The sequence below is a fragment of the Bos grunniens genome, chromosome 4 (assembly GCF_055505025.1).
Source record: "Bos grunniens cultivar Pamir isolate PY7600 chromosome 4, Bosgru_T2T1.0, whole genome shotgun sequence".
NCBI classification, from domain to species: Eukaryota; Metazoa; Chordata; class Mammalia; order Artiodactyla; family Bovidae; genus Bos; species Bos grunniens.
This window is the reverse complement of record NC_141168.1, coordinates 58,102,005-58,119,153: the sequence shown is the minus strand read 5'-3', so window position 1 is coordinate 58,119,153 and position 17,149 is coordinate 58,102,005. Positions and strand designations below refer to the sequence as shown.

General features: G+C 39.0%; 1 protein-coding gene and 1 long non-coding RNA gene across 3 annotated transcripts in view; both read left to right on the top strand.

The window, feature by feature from the left end:
* The window catches only part of DPY19L1 (dpy-19 like C-mannosyltransferase 1), a 92,984-nt gene extending 84,826 nt beyond the window's left edge, over positions 1–8,158 (top strand). Inside the window, exons 22-23 of one of the 2 annotated variants that reach the window (XM_086396522.1) lie at positions 5,362–5,543; positions 6,886–8,158. In XM_086396522.1, the coding sequence (XP_086252648.1) occupies positions 5,362–5,518 (157 nt within the window). In that variant the 3' untranslated portion in view covers positions 5,519–5,543; positions 6,886–8,158. Of the gene's footprint in view, positions 1–5,361 lie in introns of both variants that reach the window. The other variant, XM_086396523.1, reaches the window with a different exon arrangement.
* Positions 8,159–8,929: 771 nt separating this feature from the next.
* LOC147374209 (uncharacterized) overlaps positions 8,930–17,149 on the top strand; it is a 50,864-nt gene continuing 42,644 nt past the window's right edge. The window contains exons 1-3 of the long non-coding RNA XR_015162529.1: positions 8,930–9,071; positions 9,375–9,445; positions 14,880–15,023. This is a non-coding gene — a long non-coding RNA (uncharacterized LOC147374209). The remainder of the gene's footprint in view (positions 9,072–9,374; positions 9,446–14,879; positions 15,024–17,149) is intronic.

Below are 17,149 nucleotides of genomic sequence, written 5' to 3'. Positions count from 1 at the left end.
CCTCAGGAAACTTTAGAAAACTCAGACAAGAACTAAAAGATGTTACACTTAGAGCTCACAAAGGCGGCTCTTTGTCTCGTCTTTTCCTGAAAGCAGTTGAACTCAGTAGCTGGTGCTTCGTGTGTGTTTCACTCTCTACTATCACTGGCCTGCAGTGTAGTAACAGTTTGGCCTTGGTATGTGTGAGAAAATTAAAAGATGGAAAACCCAAGCCCAGTCATATCTTCATAGGTTAATAGAATCTCATATCAGCGAGGGTGTGAAGAAAAGTGTGCACTGAACACTCTTTTGTGGGAACACTCACTGATAATACCTTTTTGGAAGATAATTTGATAGACGCATAGTGAAAATTGAATAACGTTTTGACATGGTGATAGCACTGCTTCTAAAAACTTAGCTTATAGAAAGATAAAGGCACAAAATTATTTATATCAGCATTGTTTTATAATGACAAAAATGAGAAACAAGATATCTATCCATGAAAGAGTGATTAAATAATACATAAAAGTACTACACCTATGAAAAAGAATAAGGTAGGTCTTCATGAAATTGGACAGTGACCACTTTCTATTGCTAAGTGAGGAGTCCCAGATTAATCTCAGTTTTGTAAAAGCAACCCGGGAGCACCTGTGAATATAAATGTCTGTGCCTATGTTTTTGTGTGCTTGTATGTCTGAACGTGAATAAAAAAGGTCGAACAGAATGCATGCTGGATTGTTTATAGAAGCACCTCTGAGGAAGGGCATTGGAGGTGATAGTGGCTTCTACTTATTTATTTTGATAGGTTCATATTTTGACATCTTTTGAGTGAAGGTTCCCTTTAAATTAAAGATGTTTAAAAAAAATAAATTAAAGATGTTATGGAAAAGGAGAAAGCATGTGCATTCCTGTCTAGTGCTTGCCTCGTGGTAAATAGCAGGGTCATGGGGCTGCCCTTGGTAATTAAAGGGACTTGTTGGAAATGGTGTTTTCTCTTACAAGGAAAAGTGAAGCAGCTATGACAAAACACAAGCTGTTGTCAAATCTCTATAATTTTTCCTTGGTTTTTCTGTTTTTTAGCATTTTAAAAATGTAAAATTTGTGAAATCCCTTTCACTTTTTTTGTTTTTAATTGATATTTGGAAGAGTCCAGGCCAGTTGTCTTGCAAGAATGTCCCACATTTGAATTTGTCTAACTTATTCCACATTATTAAATTCAGTCTGGCAAAATTTGGCAAGAACACTGCATAGATGGTGTTGTGTACTTTCCATTATGTTACTTTTGGAGATACCTGTCACTTTGTTCTGTTATTGCTGATGGTAAGTTTGATAACTTGATTAAAGAATGTCCCAGCTCTCGCCATTTTAAGGAGACAAATGTCCTTTATAATCAAACCTTTCACCAGGTAGTTCTTGCATCCACTCATCCACTTCTTACACTTTCCTGAATCAGTTATTATTAATACATTGGTGATTATAAAACCAGTAATATAATAGATTTGAAAATAATATATCAGTTACTGTTTAGTGGAAGTAAGAATGGATTTGGTAAATAATAAAGGGTCACCTTGTGTCTCCATGTCAGTTCAATTCAGTTTAGTCACTCAGTCGTGTCTGACTCTGCAACGCCATGGACTGCAGCACGCCAGGCCTCCCTGTCCAACACCAACTGCCGGAGTCTGCTCAAACTCATGTCCATTGAGTCAGTGATGCCATCCAACCATCTCATCCCCTTCTCCGCCTGCCCTCAATCTTTCCCAGCATCAGGGTCTTTTCAGATGAGTCAGCTCTGCGCATCAGGTGGCCAAAATATTGGAGTTTCAGCTTCAACATCAGTCCTTCCAATGAACACCCGGACTGATCTTCTTGGACTGGTTGGATCTCCTTGCAGTCCAAGGGACTCTCAAGAGTCTTCTCCAACACCACAGTTCAAAAGCATCAGTTCTTCTGGCTCAGCTTTCTTCACAGTCCAACTCTCACATCCATACATGTCTACTGGAAAAACCATAGCCTTGACTAGATGGACCTTTGTTGACAAAGTAATGTCTCTGCTTTTTAGTATCCTGTCTAGGTTGGTCATAACTTTCCTTCCAAGGAGTAAGCATCTTTTAATTTCATGGCTGCAGTCACCATCTGCAGTGATTTTGGAGCCTCCCAAAATAAATTCAGCCACTGTTTCCACTGTTTCCCCATCTATTTGCCATGAAGTGATGGGACCAGATGCCATAATCTTAGTTTTCTGAATGTTGAGCTTTAAGCCAACTTTTTCACTCTCCTCTTTCACTTTCATCAAGAGGCTCTTTAGTTCTTCTTCACTTTCTGCCATAAGGGTGGTGTCATCTGCATATCTGATGTTATTGATATTTCTCCCGGCAATCTTGATTCCAGCTTGTGCTTCATCCAGCCCAGCGTTTCTCATGATGTACTCTGCATAGAAGTTAAATAAGCAGGGTGACAATATACAGTCTTGATGTACTTGTTTTTCTATTTGGAACCAGTCTGTTGTTCCATGTCCACTTCTAACTGTTGCTTCCTGACCTGCATACAGATTTCTCAGGAGGCACGTCAGGTGGTCTGGTATTCCCATCTCTTTCATGTCACATTTTGATAATTCTCAAAATATTTCAACTTTTTTCATTTTTATATCTATCATGGTGATCTGTGACCAGTGATCTTTGCTGTTACTATTGTAATTGTTTTGGGGCACCTTGTACTGTACCCATGTAAGATGGCAAACTTGATGAGTGAATGTTGTATGTGTCCTGACTGTTCCACCAACCAGCTGTTCCCCTCTCTCTTTCTCCTTGTGCCTCCCTATTCTTTGAAACATAGGCCAATTAATAATTTTTCAGTGGCTTCTAAGTGTTCAAGTGAAAAGAAGAGCTGCATGTCTCTCACTTTGAAACAAAAGTTATAAATGACTAAATTTAGTAAGGAAGGCATATCAAAGGCCAAGATGGGTCAAAAGCTAGGCCTCTTGTGCCAAACAGTTAGCCACATAGTGAATACAAAGGAAATGTTCTTGAAAGAAAAGTGCTACGCCAGTTAATACATGAATTATAAGAAAGTGAAACACCCTTATTGCTAATATGGAGAAAGTTTTAGTGGTCTGGATGAAAGATCAAACCAGCCACAACATCCCCTTAAGCCAAAGACTAATTTAGAGCAAGGCCATAACTCTCTTTAGTTTTGTAAGGGTTGAGAAGGTGAGGAAGCCACAGTGGTAAAGTTTGAAACCAGCAGAGGTTGGTTCATGAGGTTTAAGGAAAAAAGTCATCTCTATAATATCAGAGTACAAGATGAAGCAGCAAGTGCTGATGTAGAAGCTTCAGCAAATTATCCAGGTCTAGCTGAAATCATTATTGAAGGTGGCTACACTAAGCAACAGATTTTCAATGATGAAAGCCTTCTATTGGAAGAAGATGCCATCTAGGACTTCCATAGCTGGAGAGGACAAGTCAATACCTGGCTTCAAATCTTCCAAGAACAGGCTGTCTCTCTTCAGTTAGTTCAGTTGCACAGTTGTGTCCAATTCTTTGCAGCCCCATGGACTGCAGCATGCCATGCTTCACTGTCCATAACCAACTCCTGGAGCTTGATCTCTCTTATTAGAGGCTAAAGCAGGTGGTGACTTGAAGCTGAAGCCAGTGCTGCATTTATCATTCTGAAAACCCTAGGGCCCTACTGAATTATGATAAACCTACTTTGCCGGTGCTCCAAGCCTGGATGATAGCACAACTGCTTACAATGTGGTTTCTGACTATGATAAGCTGTTAAGACCTGCTTGGGGAAAAAAGATTCATTTCAAAATATAACTGCTCATTGACAATGCACCCGGTCACCCCAAAGCTCGAATGAATGTACAATGAGATTAACGTTGTTTTCATGCCTTCTAACATAGCATCCATTCTGCAGCCCCACAGTTCAAGTAATTTCTGTTTCGATGTCTTATAATTTAAGAAATACACTTTGTAAGGGTATAGCTGCCATAGCCAGTATTCTTCTGTTGGATCTGGGCAAAGTCAGTTGAAAACCATTTTGGGAAGGATTCACCCATCTAGATACCATTAAGGGCACTTGTGATTCCTGGGAAGAGGTCAAAGTCTCAGAGTTAGCAGGAGCTTGGGAGAAGCTGACTGCACCCCTCCTGCTTGACTTTGAGGGGTTCAAGACTGCGGTGGAGTAAGGGACTGCAGATATGGTGCAAGTAGCAAGACAGTTAGGGTTAGAAGTGGGGCCTGAAGATGTAACTGAATTGCTACCATCTCATGATGAAACTAGCAGATAAGAAGTTACTTCTTATGGATGAGCACAGCACGTGGTTTTTTGAGATGGACTCTACTCCTGGTGAAGATGCTGTGAAGATTGTTAAAATAACAACAAAGGATTTAGAATATTACATAAATTTAGTTGATAAAGCAGTGACAGGGTTTGAGAATATTGATTCCAATTTTGAAAGAAATTCTACTGTGAGTAAAATGCCATCACACAGCATTGTGTGCTACAGAGAAATCGTTCATGAAAGAAGGAGCCCATTAAGGTGGCAAGCATCATTATATTGTCTTATTTTAAGAAATTTCCATAGCCACCCAGGCTATCTGTAACCATTACCTTGATCGATCAGTAGCCATCAACATTGGGGCAAGACCCTCCATCAGCAAAAATATTATGAAGCCTTATCACTGAAGACTCAGATGATGGTTAACATACTTTTTAGCATTAACGAATTTTTAAATTAGGATATGTAATTCTATTGCACACTTAAAAGAACTCAGCATAAACATAACGTTTACATGCACTTGGCAATATAACTCAAAAATTTGGTTACTCACTTTAATGTAATATTTGCTTTATTGTGGTGGTATGGAACCAAAACTGGGATCTCTTGGAGGTATCCTGTATAATTTTCTGCATCAGTATATGCAGTATATAATCTGCATCAGTATTCCTCTTACTATGTGCTGGGCACCATGCTGGATGCTGTCTCTCCCATAGTCCCTTACATCATGGGTCTGTCCCATTTTACCTATGTGGAGAGTGAGATTGAGTGAACTACCCAAGACCACATTTTTGGTAAGTAGCTGAGGCAGAATTCAACTGAGATCTTTTACCCCACCACCTGAATTCACGTATATTATATGTCTTTTTCTTTCTTTATTGTCACCTTTGCTGTGTTCACCTTGTTCTAGAAAGGATTTATGGTAGCTTAAATAAAAATAACTATGATAGGGTATTTTTGATTTTTTTTTTTTTTTAAAGAAAGCTAACTTATTTTAAGTGAAAAAAGAAATGAGGGTAGGAACATGGAAAATGTGTTCCTTTATCTTCCATTATGTAACGTACAGTGGTTTTTTTTTTTAATCTGCACATTAATTTTTCTAGGCCTGGATGCAGTATGCCTGAAATCTGGGATGTGGAAGATCCTGCTAATGCTGGGAAACCTCCCTTATGCAACCTCTTAGTAAAGGAGTCCAAGCCTCACTTCACCACTGTATTCCAGAACAGTGTTTACAAAGTCTTAGAAGTCATAGGGGAGTGACTGCTGCCTACAGAGAATTCCACCAGTAATGGTTTCCATGTTTTGCTAATAACTCATGCCTTGTTTTTAATTCAGATTCCCAAAACTTTTGTAGGTAACTGTTTTCAAATAGAAAACGTCTTATTTGGTCAGTCTGAATGTAAAAATACTTAAACCTTTATCAGTTGGTTACTATATCAATGCACCCCTTAAAATTTGCTATGCAAATGAGTATATGCTTGTACTTGACTTAAATATTTGTCCTAAAGTGAGCAAAGCTACCTGTATAAAAAAATATGATGGGTCATAACAAGGTGATGTGAAAATATAGTCACTTCTGAACTGTGTAGGGGCTGATTTTACAGTTTGTGGACTATTGATGCCCCTTGCTTTTTTCTCTGCCTTTTGCTCTTGTCTTTCGAACATTTCAGTGATTATTGTAAGCTCCTCAGTCATGTCAGCCCCTGTCATCAATTTCAGAAAGAATAGCTGGGGCAGACATGGATATTTGCTGTGTAGACCTATAATTTATTTCCCTTCTTCACACTCTTTGTTCTCTGTTGCTCTTGTTAATAAAGCATTTCCTGCCCGTTGTAAATCCAAGTTCTTGGACCTAGTCTTTAGGACCAGATTCCTACAACTGCCAACCACATGGCATTAGTGTATGTTGGCTTGTCTGTTTCTTTCTCAATATTCTTTGTCAAATAAGTGCTATTTACTCATTTAATTGCTTATCAGTTACTTATTCTTGGTTTAAAAAGTTTAATGACAATTGCGTATTTTTCTCATTTTTAGTAGTATTCGAATGTTTATATTTTAATAACTTTAAACCACTTAAAATTTTTCATGTATAATTGTTTAAGAAAAGCTATTTTGAACAACCACAGATGCATCTAGCAACTAATGTATATGTGAGTAGATATAATTTATAGTGGAAGACTGTAGTGTATGGTAATTTTTCTTTTATTATTAAGATACCATAAATATGACTAGTTTTTTGGTCACACAGTAAATAAGTAATGATAAGTGAATGGAGTTTTTATATTTTACTTTTAAAATTGCCTGTCTTTAATAAGACGAAGCCTTAAACCTTATGTTATAATTTTGGTTTCAAAAACCATCACTTCAGTATGAGGAACTAATATATTCAGTCTTCCTCTTTACTTTTTTCTTATCTGTTTATTTGTATCTTGAAACTTTTCCAACCTGCTTTAAATTCCTAGTATGAATTTTTGCTTCTTAGAAGTTAATTTGTGTGAAATGAGATTCTACAAAACACTGAACCCTCATAGTTCTGAGAAATGGTTTTAAGATTTAACGTTCTAAGCAAACCATGACTCTGGCAGATTACACATTTAATTACACAGTGTTCTCTTTATTAACTGCAGGCAGATTAACCTCATTGTGGACTGTCCTTGAGACCTGAGTCCTCAGGGCTGGTTTCCGGTGCCTGCTCCAGGAAGCCACTGAAGAGCTGTTCTCTTTCTGCCTTCTCTCCAGAGCCCAAGGACAAGCCTGGTCTGGGGGAAGCACTAGCTTGCTTAGAACAGACAGCTGCCGAGACAGCCCAGGCTGAGGCACGTGCAGCCCCGAGCCTGCCCCAGAGCCCGTCTTTCCCAGGGAGCCTCCTTCTGGCCGAGATGGTCAGTGACTTCAGGTGCCTCTCCCTCTTTCTTGCTCACTGGGTGACTTATTTCTTGGTCTTGGTCTTTAGCCAGTTTTAGAAAACAAGGAAGCATCTGGGGAGTTTGGATTAGGAGTAGAATTTAAGCAGTGATGCAGCAACGCAGAAAAATGGGAAGTGGGCACTTGAGGCCTGGGAGGATGAAAGCCACCATGGGTGGGGAGAGGAGAAGTGTGTGCTCCGTTTTATTTCCCATTCTTTCTCACATAAATGTGTTTTGTACATCCAGCGTTTACTATCTTTTTTAAATTTTACTTTTAAAGTCATTCTCTATTTTTCCCACCTTTAAATAATTCCCTTCCCAGTAAGTTTACATGTAATTATTTGAAATTCCACATAGGAAAAACGTTAAAATGGTGTTATAACTGTTTTATATGCTGGGAAAAGATAAAACTAGTTAAATTAGGGTTTTTTTTAAATTATTATTTTCAGAAGACTCCTTTCATAGCAGTATTTATTCATTTAGCTCCACCAGCAAGCTATGATTATGTTTTAGGCCAGTCAGTTTAGAAAAGACGCCCTGGGCTACACTGCACACTCGGCCTTGGTCACATCTGTAGCAGCCGGTGCTGAAGGTTATAAATATCTTTTATGGCAACACAGAGTAGTAGTAGGTTCTATATACATGATAAACAGTATTAGAGCTCAGTATTTTATGCATTTTTAGCATTTAAAAATATTTTTGCTTTAGTGTGAGGAAGGTTAGGATGGTCAAGGCAGTGATAAAAATAGCTATTGCTATGACATTAGGAAAGGAAAAAAAAAAGTTGGGGCAGTATTCCTTAAAAAAGATAAGCCTCTTAAAATTGCTTAGCAGAAACAGTGTAGTGTTAAAATAGGACAATGATACTAAGGAGAAAATGAAAGAATGTATCAAGAGTAAATTGATAATGCATAGGGGAATTGTATTTTTATGAATTTTTTGCCAGTTGTTTACATGTACTATGTATGTTAAATAAAAAAGATCATGAAAAATATGGAAAGTGTTTTTTTTTTTTAATTCTTATTTTCATTTCCTTCTTAGCTGTACATATGTTTAGCCTCATTCTGTGGTCAGATAACCCCACGAACTGGTCTATGGCAGATTGCAGTCCTGAATAAAGGGGAAGGGGTAAAGGTCCTTGGAGCTACTCAATCCTCTTCATCAGTGGTGGAATAGCTGTTGAGGTTTCCCACACTCTTCTTGTGTTTGTGGCATTATATACACTTACATTACTGTTTATGTCAAGGGACACAATCATTCTTTAAAGTCATTTTTTCAGGGTAATTCCAGAGTTGCTGAAAGCTTTTTTTTCATACATTAAACCACAGTTTGGCCTCATGACATTTTCTAAATTATAAGTCCTTGTGTTAGTTTGATACAAGCATCAACTTAGTTTTTGTTTTTGTTTTTGTTTTTTTTAATCTGCTAGGAGGCAAGACAGGTTAGCTTAATTCATGCCTCTATAAGTTTTTACACAGTAACACCTTCATTCTCTGACATGTTTGAGGAGAGTAATTCTCAAAGATAGTGTGAGAATCAGAATCACCTGGAGGGCTTGTTAAAACAGACTACTGCACCTCACCACAAAGGTTTCTTACTCATAACAAAGGTTGGCCTAAGGTGGTGCTATCATCTGAATGTTTGTGTCCCCAAAATTCATATGTTAAAACCCTAATTCCCAAGGTGATAATAATAGAAGGTGGGGCACCTGGGGTGATTAGGTCATGAGGATGGAGCTCTCATAAATGGGATTAGTGCCCTTATAAAAGAGGCCCAAGAAAACTCCCTTGCTACCTCCTCCATGTGAGATTATAGCTACAAGGGGCAATCTATGAACTAGGAAGTGGGCTCCAACCAAATACTGAATCAGCTGGCACCTTGATCTTAGACTTCTAGCCTCCAGAACTGTAAGAAATAAATTTCTGTTCTTTTTAAGATACCTAGTTTGTGGTATCTTGTTATAGTAGTTCAAAAGTAGTAAGCCAGATAGGACCCCAGAGTTTGCATTCTAACTAGTTCTCAGGTAATGCTATGCTGTTCCTGCAGGGAGTATTCTTGAGAAAAGCTGTTCTAATGGATAGGAAGGGACTATCTGGAATACTGGCCTCTAGCGGGCGCTTCATTCCTGACAGTACTTATCCCACCAGGACAGGCTAGAGGGTCCCTATATCGGGAACTGAATTTTACGGAGTTCTTTCTTTGTCTCTTAGGGAGCATGCTTCAGTGGAACTTGCAAGGAGCAAAGAACAGATAATGTGCTTTTTAACCAAGAACAGATAAGGTAATTTTTAATCAGACATTAATATAGCTCACTTGCACTGTGCTGAACAGGTAGTATGGACCATTTAAGTATTTTGAACTTGTATACTATAGACAGGCTTAGACCTTTCTTTTCAGTCCAAAGATTGAAAAAGAGTGAAATCATGTGAGATCGAATTTACTTTTGTAAAATTACGTTGCCTAAAAGAAAATAGATAAATTCAGTGATGTGTGTGAATTTAAAACTTCATTTTCCACTTCATTACTTTTGTTTGACTCCAGAAATCCTCAGTCTTCTCTCTCTATTAGGGAGCAGTTCAGGATCAGCTGTGGTCCACAGATCACCTGTTTTCTCTCTCTTGCCTGCCTGTTCTCCTTCCCCACAACTAGAAGTTTCTAATTTAAATCAATAAAATTGTTACCTGTGCAAAAAAAGAGGTGCTTTTGAACTTCATTACAGACTTGAATTGATCTTTATTTCATAGTACTGTCAGTACAAACACGCTTTTACATTCAAAGTTAAAAAGGACATTAAGGTATAGGAAAGTCTTGAAAACTCTTTCATCCTTCCTGTCCTCCCATGAGAGCAATTTTAAAATTCTGAATGAACTTGAGAGTTGAAGACTTTCTCTCTCAAGATTTTGAGTCATTGGAGTATAATTAAAGGTAAGAGATTCAGATAGTATTGATATTGGCTCTGCTTTCAAAGCAATGCTTTCTATACTCTTTATCTAACCCCAAATTCTAATTACTTTAAATAAACAATGAGTTGTCAAAATAACTTGCAAATAAATAGTAGCACTATGGAGTATTCTGTTTATGCAGGCATGTTCTTTTAAATTCAGCAGAATGTAATTTCCTTGATTTTTTTTAAGTATATGGGCTCCCCCATATGCAAATTTAATACCTTGAAAGAAAGTTTAATGTAGCAAAATTCAGCTCATTCAGTTGTGATACTGACTGCTCTTAAAGCTTTAGTGCTTACTCATTTCTAAAAAAAAAAAAAAAAAGAAATGAAAATAAGAAATAACCATTTCTAAGATTTGGCATCAGGTCATGAAGTTCAGCTCTTCAGCTGAACTTTATAGACACAGCTCACATCTCTGGCCCTGTCCCCTTGGATCTTCACTCTTGGTATCTCCGTATTAACCAGAGTCCAGATTCAGGGACCTCCCTCTTGCCCTAGAACATTATCTTCCTAGGAGTTGTAATTCAGTAATCCTCCCAGCTCTTAAATCTGTGATGTATTTGACTTTTTCTAACACAGACCCTTTATGGCAGTCATCCTCAAGCTTGTCAATATATTGGAAATTATTTGTGAAGCTTGAAAAATACTGAAGCCTTTCCCCCATCTCCACAAATTAGAATTTAAGCAATCTGGGAGGAGTCTTAAGATTTGGACCTTTAAAAAATGCAGGCCTCCCTGCCTTACGTCTGGATGTCCATTCTTCCCATGTCTCTGCCCAATTGAATTAGAAATGGTAAGCAAGTTTCTTTCATATACACTCTTTTATTAATAATGATTGACTGTTTCTATTAATACTTTATTAATCACGGAACTTAGTGTTGAGTAGACTCTCTGAGGAAAGAATTTTTTGTTCAGTTAGAGGTAGTTGCCATGGTGGGTATGAGAGGCGGGATAGTGACAGCATAGGTACCACATATTTATAAACCCTGATTTGAGTGCCTGTGAGAAATGGGAATTTAACAGCCAAAAGCAAAAAAAGAATAAAAATAAACTAATTTAAAATTCACTTTGACAATTTAATATTTGTTGTGGAGAATCTTTCTTCTCTTTGCTGATCTTTTTTTTTTTTCATTTTCCTGGAATATACTTTCTTGATCGGTTTTTATTTCAAGATGCAGTTTAACTCAAATGTCAACTCCTCTGTGAAGACTTCCCTAACTGCCTTCCCCTTGGCAGAGTGAACTGTCCCCACTGTCCACATTCCTATCACTCCTAAATTCCACACATCTAATATGACTTGTACTGCACTGTGTCCTTTCAGACTGGACCTGTGTCTTAGTCCATTCCAAATGCACAGTTTCTCCTAACACAGTGCCTAGGAAGTGGAAATGCTTAATAGTTTTTTTAAATAAAACATGCTTTATTCAACATTGCAGTAAATTCTAGGTGGCACTGTAATTATTTAAAAGAAATGGAAGATTATGTATCCTAACTGTGGAGATGAAATAATAAGGAAATGCAGGATCTCTTTAGATTGATATCATATGTAGAAGAAAAATTTCTTTGATAAATAATTAAACAAAAATTAACATCATTAACATACCCTAGCTGCTGCTGCTAAGTCACGTCAGTTGTGTCTGACTCTGTGTGACCCCATAGATGGCAGCCCACCAGGCTCCCCCGTCCCTGGGATTCTCTAGGCAAGAATACCGGAGTGGGTTGCCATTTCCTTCTCCATTGCATGAAAGGGAAAAGTGAAAGTGAAGTCGATCAGTCATGTCCGATTCCTAGCAACCGCATGGACTGCAGCCTACCAGACTCGGTCTATGGGATTTTCCAGGCGAGAGTACTGGAGTGGGTTGCCATTTCCTTCTCTATATCCTAACTAGCTACCTTGATACATTCAGAAATGGCTGGTAACCCAGTAACTATTGGGAAACAATATGGTAAAGATGGATATGTTTGTCTCCAAAGAAAGCACTCTCTTTGGCCTCATTTGGTTTGTGTGGCCCAGGATACTATGATGGCCAGTGCTGTGTACATTCACTGCTGACCAGGAAGCTGGGAACTCTGATTAGGAGTTCAATTAAAGTGTGAGAGGAGGAAATTTGCATAGGATGGGGAGAGACTCATGTTGTCACTAGATAAGGATATTAGACAAAACACGACAGCAGTCATACAATTCATATTACCATAATTGAGACAACTAAATTAGAATCCTGGGTCCATTGTTTGCAAACTTTGTAAGATAAGACATGTTATTATTTGAGACTCATTCTTACCTTTAAAAAGGATATGCCTCCTAGGGTGGTAATTAAAAACAAGAGAAGTGGACAGATCCACAAACAGCAGGAAATTATAACAAATGTGACAGAAATTGATGTAATAAGCAGGCAAAAAAGTCACTAGTGATATACATGGTTTTAGCAATAAAGGAATCTTAATGTAATGGTCCTTTATAGTACAACTACACTAAACAAATGAAGAATACACCTCCTATTCCAGTATGTGGGATATTTCCAAGAACTGACAAAGCATGAACTCCAGGAAGGCAAACATTTTCAATCTGTTTATTTCACTGATGTAACAATATTGGTTAAATGAAAAAAGTGGTCCTAAATGGGATCACATGGCAATTCTCAAAAGAAGTAATGATTAAAATCCCTAAATGTGAGAAATTAATATAAAATTTAAAAAACAGTTTTAAATAAGCCATAAATCAATGAAGAATCTATGATGAAAATTTGAGGAAAAAATAGAGCAATGATATACTACAAACTGCTTGTGGGGTATATTTAAAGCAAATCTAGGAGTATGTTTTTTTCTCTATATAGTCTAAAATGCACATATTAAACTAAAAATGAATTCAAATATCAATGTCAGGCATATAGACAAAGAACAGCAGACTACCCCATCCCCAAACTGAAGGAAATAAAAGCAGAACTTGATGAAATAAAGATATCAAAAAAGCAAAGTTGGTTATTTGAAAAAATTCTTAATGGAGAGGAAAACAAGACATAAAAATTATGAATGGTGAATTACAGAAGCTGCAGAGAATAGGTGGAGGAGAAGTTATCACAATTCTGTCAATAAATTTGAACACTTAGATGGTTAAATTTCTAGAGAAATGCAATTAATCCAAGAAAAGTAGAAATTAGGAGTAGTCTTATCCCCAGCAAAGAAATCAAATTAGTAATTTTTAAAGATCTCTCTTCAAAGAAAATAATAAATCCAGAGAGTTTTGCAGACTTCTGCCAAACATTTCGGAGAAGGCAATGGCACCCCACTCCAGTACTCTTGCCTGGAAAATCCCATGGATGGAGGAGCCTGGTAGGCTGCAGTCCATGGGGTCACTGAGGGTTGGACACGACTGAGCGACTTCACTTTCACGCGTTGGAGAAGGAAATGGCAGCCCATTCCAGTGTCCTTGCCTGGAGACTCCCAGGGACGGGGGAGCCTGGTGGGCTGCCGTCTATGGGGTCGCACAGAGTTGGACACGACTGAAGCGACTTAGCAGCAGCAGCAGCAGCCAAGCATTTAAGATGCAGATCATGTCAATCCCATACAAACACCTAGAAAATAGGAAATAAAAGAACCCCAGCTTTTGGGCAACTGTAACATTAAATAACAAGAGCAGAGAGGATGAAGTCAGGATAGGAAAATCACAGGTCTGTTACATTCATGAACAAAGATGCAAACAAGAATCTAGCAATAAACTGAACTTAAGATATAAAAATGCTGCTGCTGCTAAGTCGCTCGTCTCTGGGATTCTCCAGGCAAGAACACTGGAGTGGGTTGCCATTTCCTTCTCCAATGCGTGAAAGTGAAGTTGCTCAGTCGTGTCCAACCCTCAGCGACCCCATGGACTGCAGCCTACCAGGCTCCTCTGTCCATGGGATTCTCCAGGCAAGAGTACTGGAGTGGGGTGCCATTGCCTTCTCCGATAAAAATACTAGTTCACCTTAAATTGACCTATATTTTAATATCCCAGTACCTTGCCTGGAAAATCCCATGGATGGAGGAGCCTGGTGGGCCGCAGTCGAGTCAGACATGACTGAGTGACTTGACTTTCACTTTTCACTTTCATGCATTGGAGAAGGAAATGGCAACCCACTCCAGTGTTCTTGCCTGGAGAATCCCAGGGATGGGGGAGCCTGGTTGGCTGCCGTCTATGGGGTCACACAGAGTCGGACACGACTGAAGCGACTTAGCAGCAGCAGCAGCAGCAGGGCTCTTTATCTGTCTTTATGTCCTCAAGTAGGATTTCCTCAAAGAAGGACTTCCTAAAACTCTAAAACTAACTGTAAAAGGAAAGGAGTGAATGATTCACTGTGTTGTGGTTAATAACTTCTATTCATCAAAAGACGATGAAACAAGTGAAGCAATCCATGATGTATAGAAGGTATTTTCAGTTTGTCTACCTGATAAAAAAGGTCAGTATCCAGAATAAAGAAATCCTAAAAGAGTAAAAAAATACAAAGAAAAATTGGCCCAAAACATCACATTTCCTGAAAAAGAAATGCAGATGGTTATGAACCATCTTTAAAAAAAAACCAATCCAACCTGTTCATAATCAGAGAAATGCAAAATGAAACCATAGTGACAACATTTATAATTCACAACATTGATTAGATTTTGAAAGTACTGGGAAAAGGGTGGGACAACAGGAAGTCTTCACTCCCTGTGGAGGGTAACTTTCAGAAATATATGGCACTACCTGATGAATTTGAGATTATACATACTATGACCTAGTTTCTCCACTCCTTAGGTTTATACCCCAGAAAAAAACAAACAACGTGCATCAGGAGACATATCTAAGAAGTTCACTGCCAAGTGTTCTTAACAGCAGACAACCAGAAGATCACTTGCCCGTGTGTCTGCAGTCAACAATAGAATGGATAAAGACATTGAGGTGTAGTCATCCTGCAGTGTCCCATTGAACATGTAAAACTGTAAAACAGTTGTAGGCAATAACATGCATGACTCTTGGGGAAATATTGCTAAACCAAAAAAAAATTAATTTGTAGAAGAATATATGTGATATGAGTTCATATAGAGAAAAGTTCAATAACATGTAAAGTTAAACACATTTTTAAGGGACTAAAATGTAAAATACGAAGAAAAGTGAATTTTAAGTAAAATTAGTGACTGTCTTTCAGAGAATGGGAGACACACATGGGTCTTCACAGTTGAAGGTTATGTGTTCTTTCAAATTGGGTAGTGGGTATAAAGGTGTGACTTAACTGTAATTATTTATACTTTATGCACATATTATAATTATTCTCCATTCAATATTGAAAAAACAAATAGACACTTTCAGATACTAATACACATGTAAAGAAAGACCCACCATAGATGTAGCAGGTGGTTGAGAGAAAATCCTCAACTTCTCCAGTAATCATGATTTGTAAGTGGTACTTCCCTTGGTGCCTGGCACACGATGGGCCCTCAGTTCAATATGAAGGGAACAGAGGGAGTAGGGAGACAGGCATTTCATTTAAAAGGTCAGCAGCACCCACTTAGGTTGATAAAATCTGTTACCGATCCCAGGCCTAGATGTTCACCACTCAAAACTCAGTATCCCAGAGGCAGTTGTTGGAGAAAAGGAAAGTTGCTTTTAATCAGAGAGTCAGCGATCTTGGGAGAAGGTGGAGTTACGTTCCCCCAAAACCAACTCTGAAGACTGTACTTGGTCATGAAGCTTTTAAGGGGAAAGGAGGAAGTCATCTCAGTTAGTCTTTGAGAAAGGGGCCAGGGTCATTCCCGCCACCAACCCATTGCGTTGCAGGGTTCTCAGCTTTTGTGATCTTCCTCTAGACATTATGTTGTTCACACAGTTTGTTCACAAGATTACTGAAGGGAAAGCTGGGGAAGAGATCTGGTCATCTGTTAATTACTTAGTCTCCATTTCTTTGATCTGCAGAAAGAACCAACAGGTTAGGCAAAGTATTGTGTGATCAAAAGATTTGGAAAGTGTGCTGGGGCAGAGGTGAGCAGAGCACAGGAGTGTCTGAAACCACGTTTAGTTCCAGTGAAGCTTTGCTGAAGTGACAAGCCAAAAGGGGTTCTGCTGAAGGCGGTTATAGTATCTGTAAAACAACTGCATCAGACAGTGAGTCTGTGACTCTGTTGTCCTAATCCTTAACTGCTTGAGGCTGCTCTTTTTTGACTCAAGTAGGCCTGGGAGATTGCAGCTTTTCTACAAACAAGAGCCAGGAAACATAGAGGGGTCTTTGTACTTACTCACAGAGGGTTGGGGCACAGGGTTCTGCTGGGTTCCAAAACCACAGGCTATTAGAAGAAAGGGTTTGCTGACAAGGCTGAAATCAACTTTTTTAATATAAATGGAGACACTGAGGCTTTGAAAGGGGAAATAACTTGCCCAAGTTCATGCTAGTACTCCAGGTGTGCGTGTGCATGCTAAGTCGCTTCATGTCCGACTCTTAGTGACCCTATGGACTGCAGCCCGCCAGGCTGCTCTGTCCACGGGAGTCTCAGTTGAGAATACTAGAGTGGGTTGCCGTGCCTTCCTCCGGGGGACCTTCCCGACCCCGGGGTCGAAGTCCGGTGTCTGATGTCTCCTGCATTGATAGGCAGGTTCTTCATCACTAGTGCCACCTGGGAAGCCCAGTACTCAGTAGTAAAGCTGAAATTAGAGAGTTGCTCTCCAGGTCCTAGCCCAAGCCGCCCCATTCACCTTGGTGTGGTGGAAAGAACACCTCAGGAACAGTTAATCAGTTTGGAATCCAGACTCAGACACTCAGCTTCTACAAGCACAAGCCAGCTACATCTGGAATGCCCAGTTTCCCCCTGGGTAAAATGGGATAAGAGACAATGCCAGTCTCACAGGGCTCTTATGTAGATGACATGAGGTATTGTACGTAAAGTTTTCAGCCTCCACTGCCCTTGGCCCTGCTCTCTGCTGGGTTCCAGGCCTCAGCCCTGCTCTCCCTCACTCTCCTCCCTCTGTGGTCAACAGCCCCCAGCTTGCAAACTCTAGTGACCCTAGATTTGACCAGAGGGTCAAATTCCCTTTCA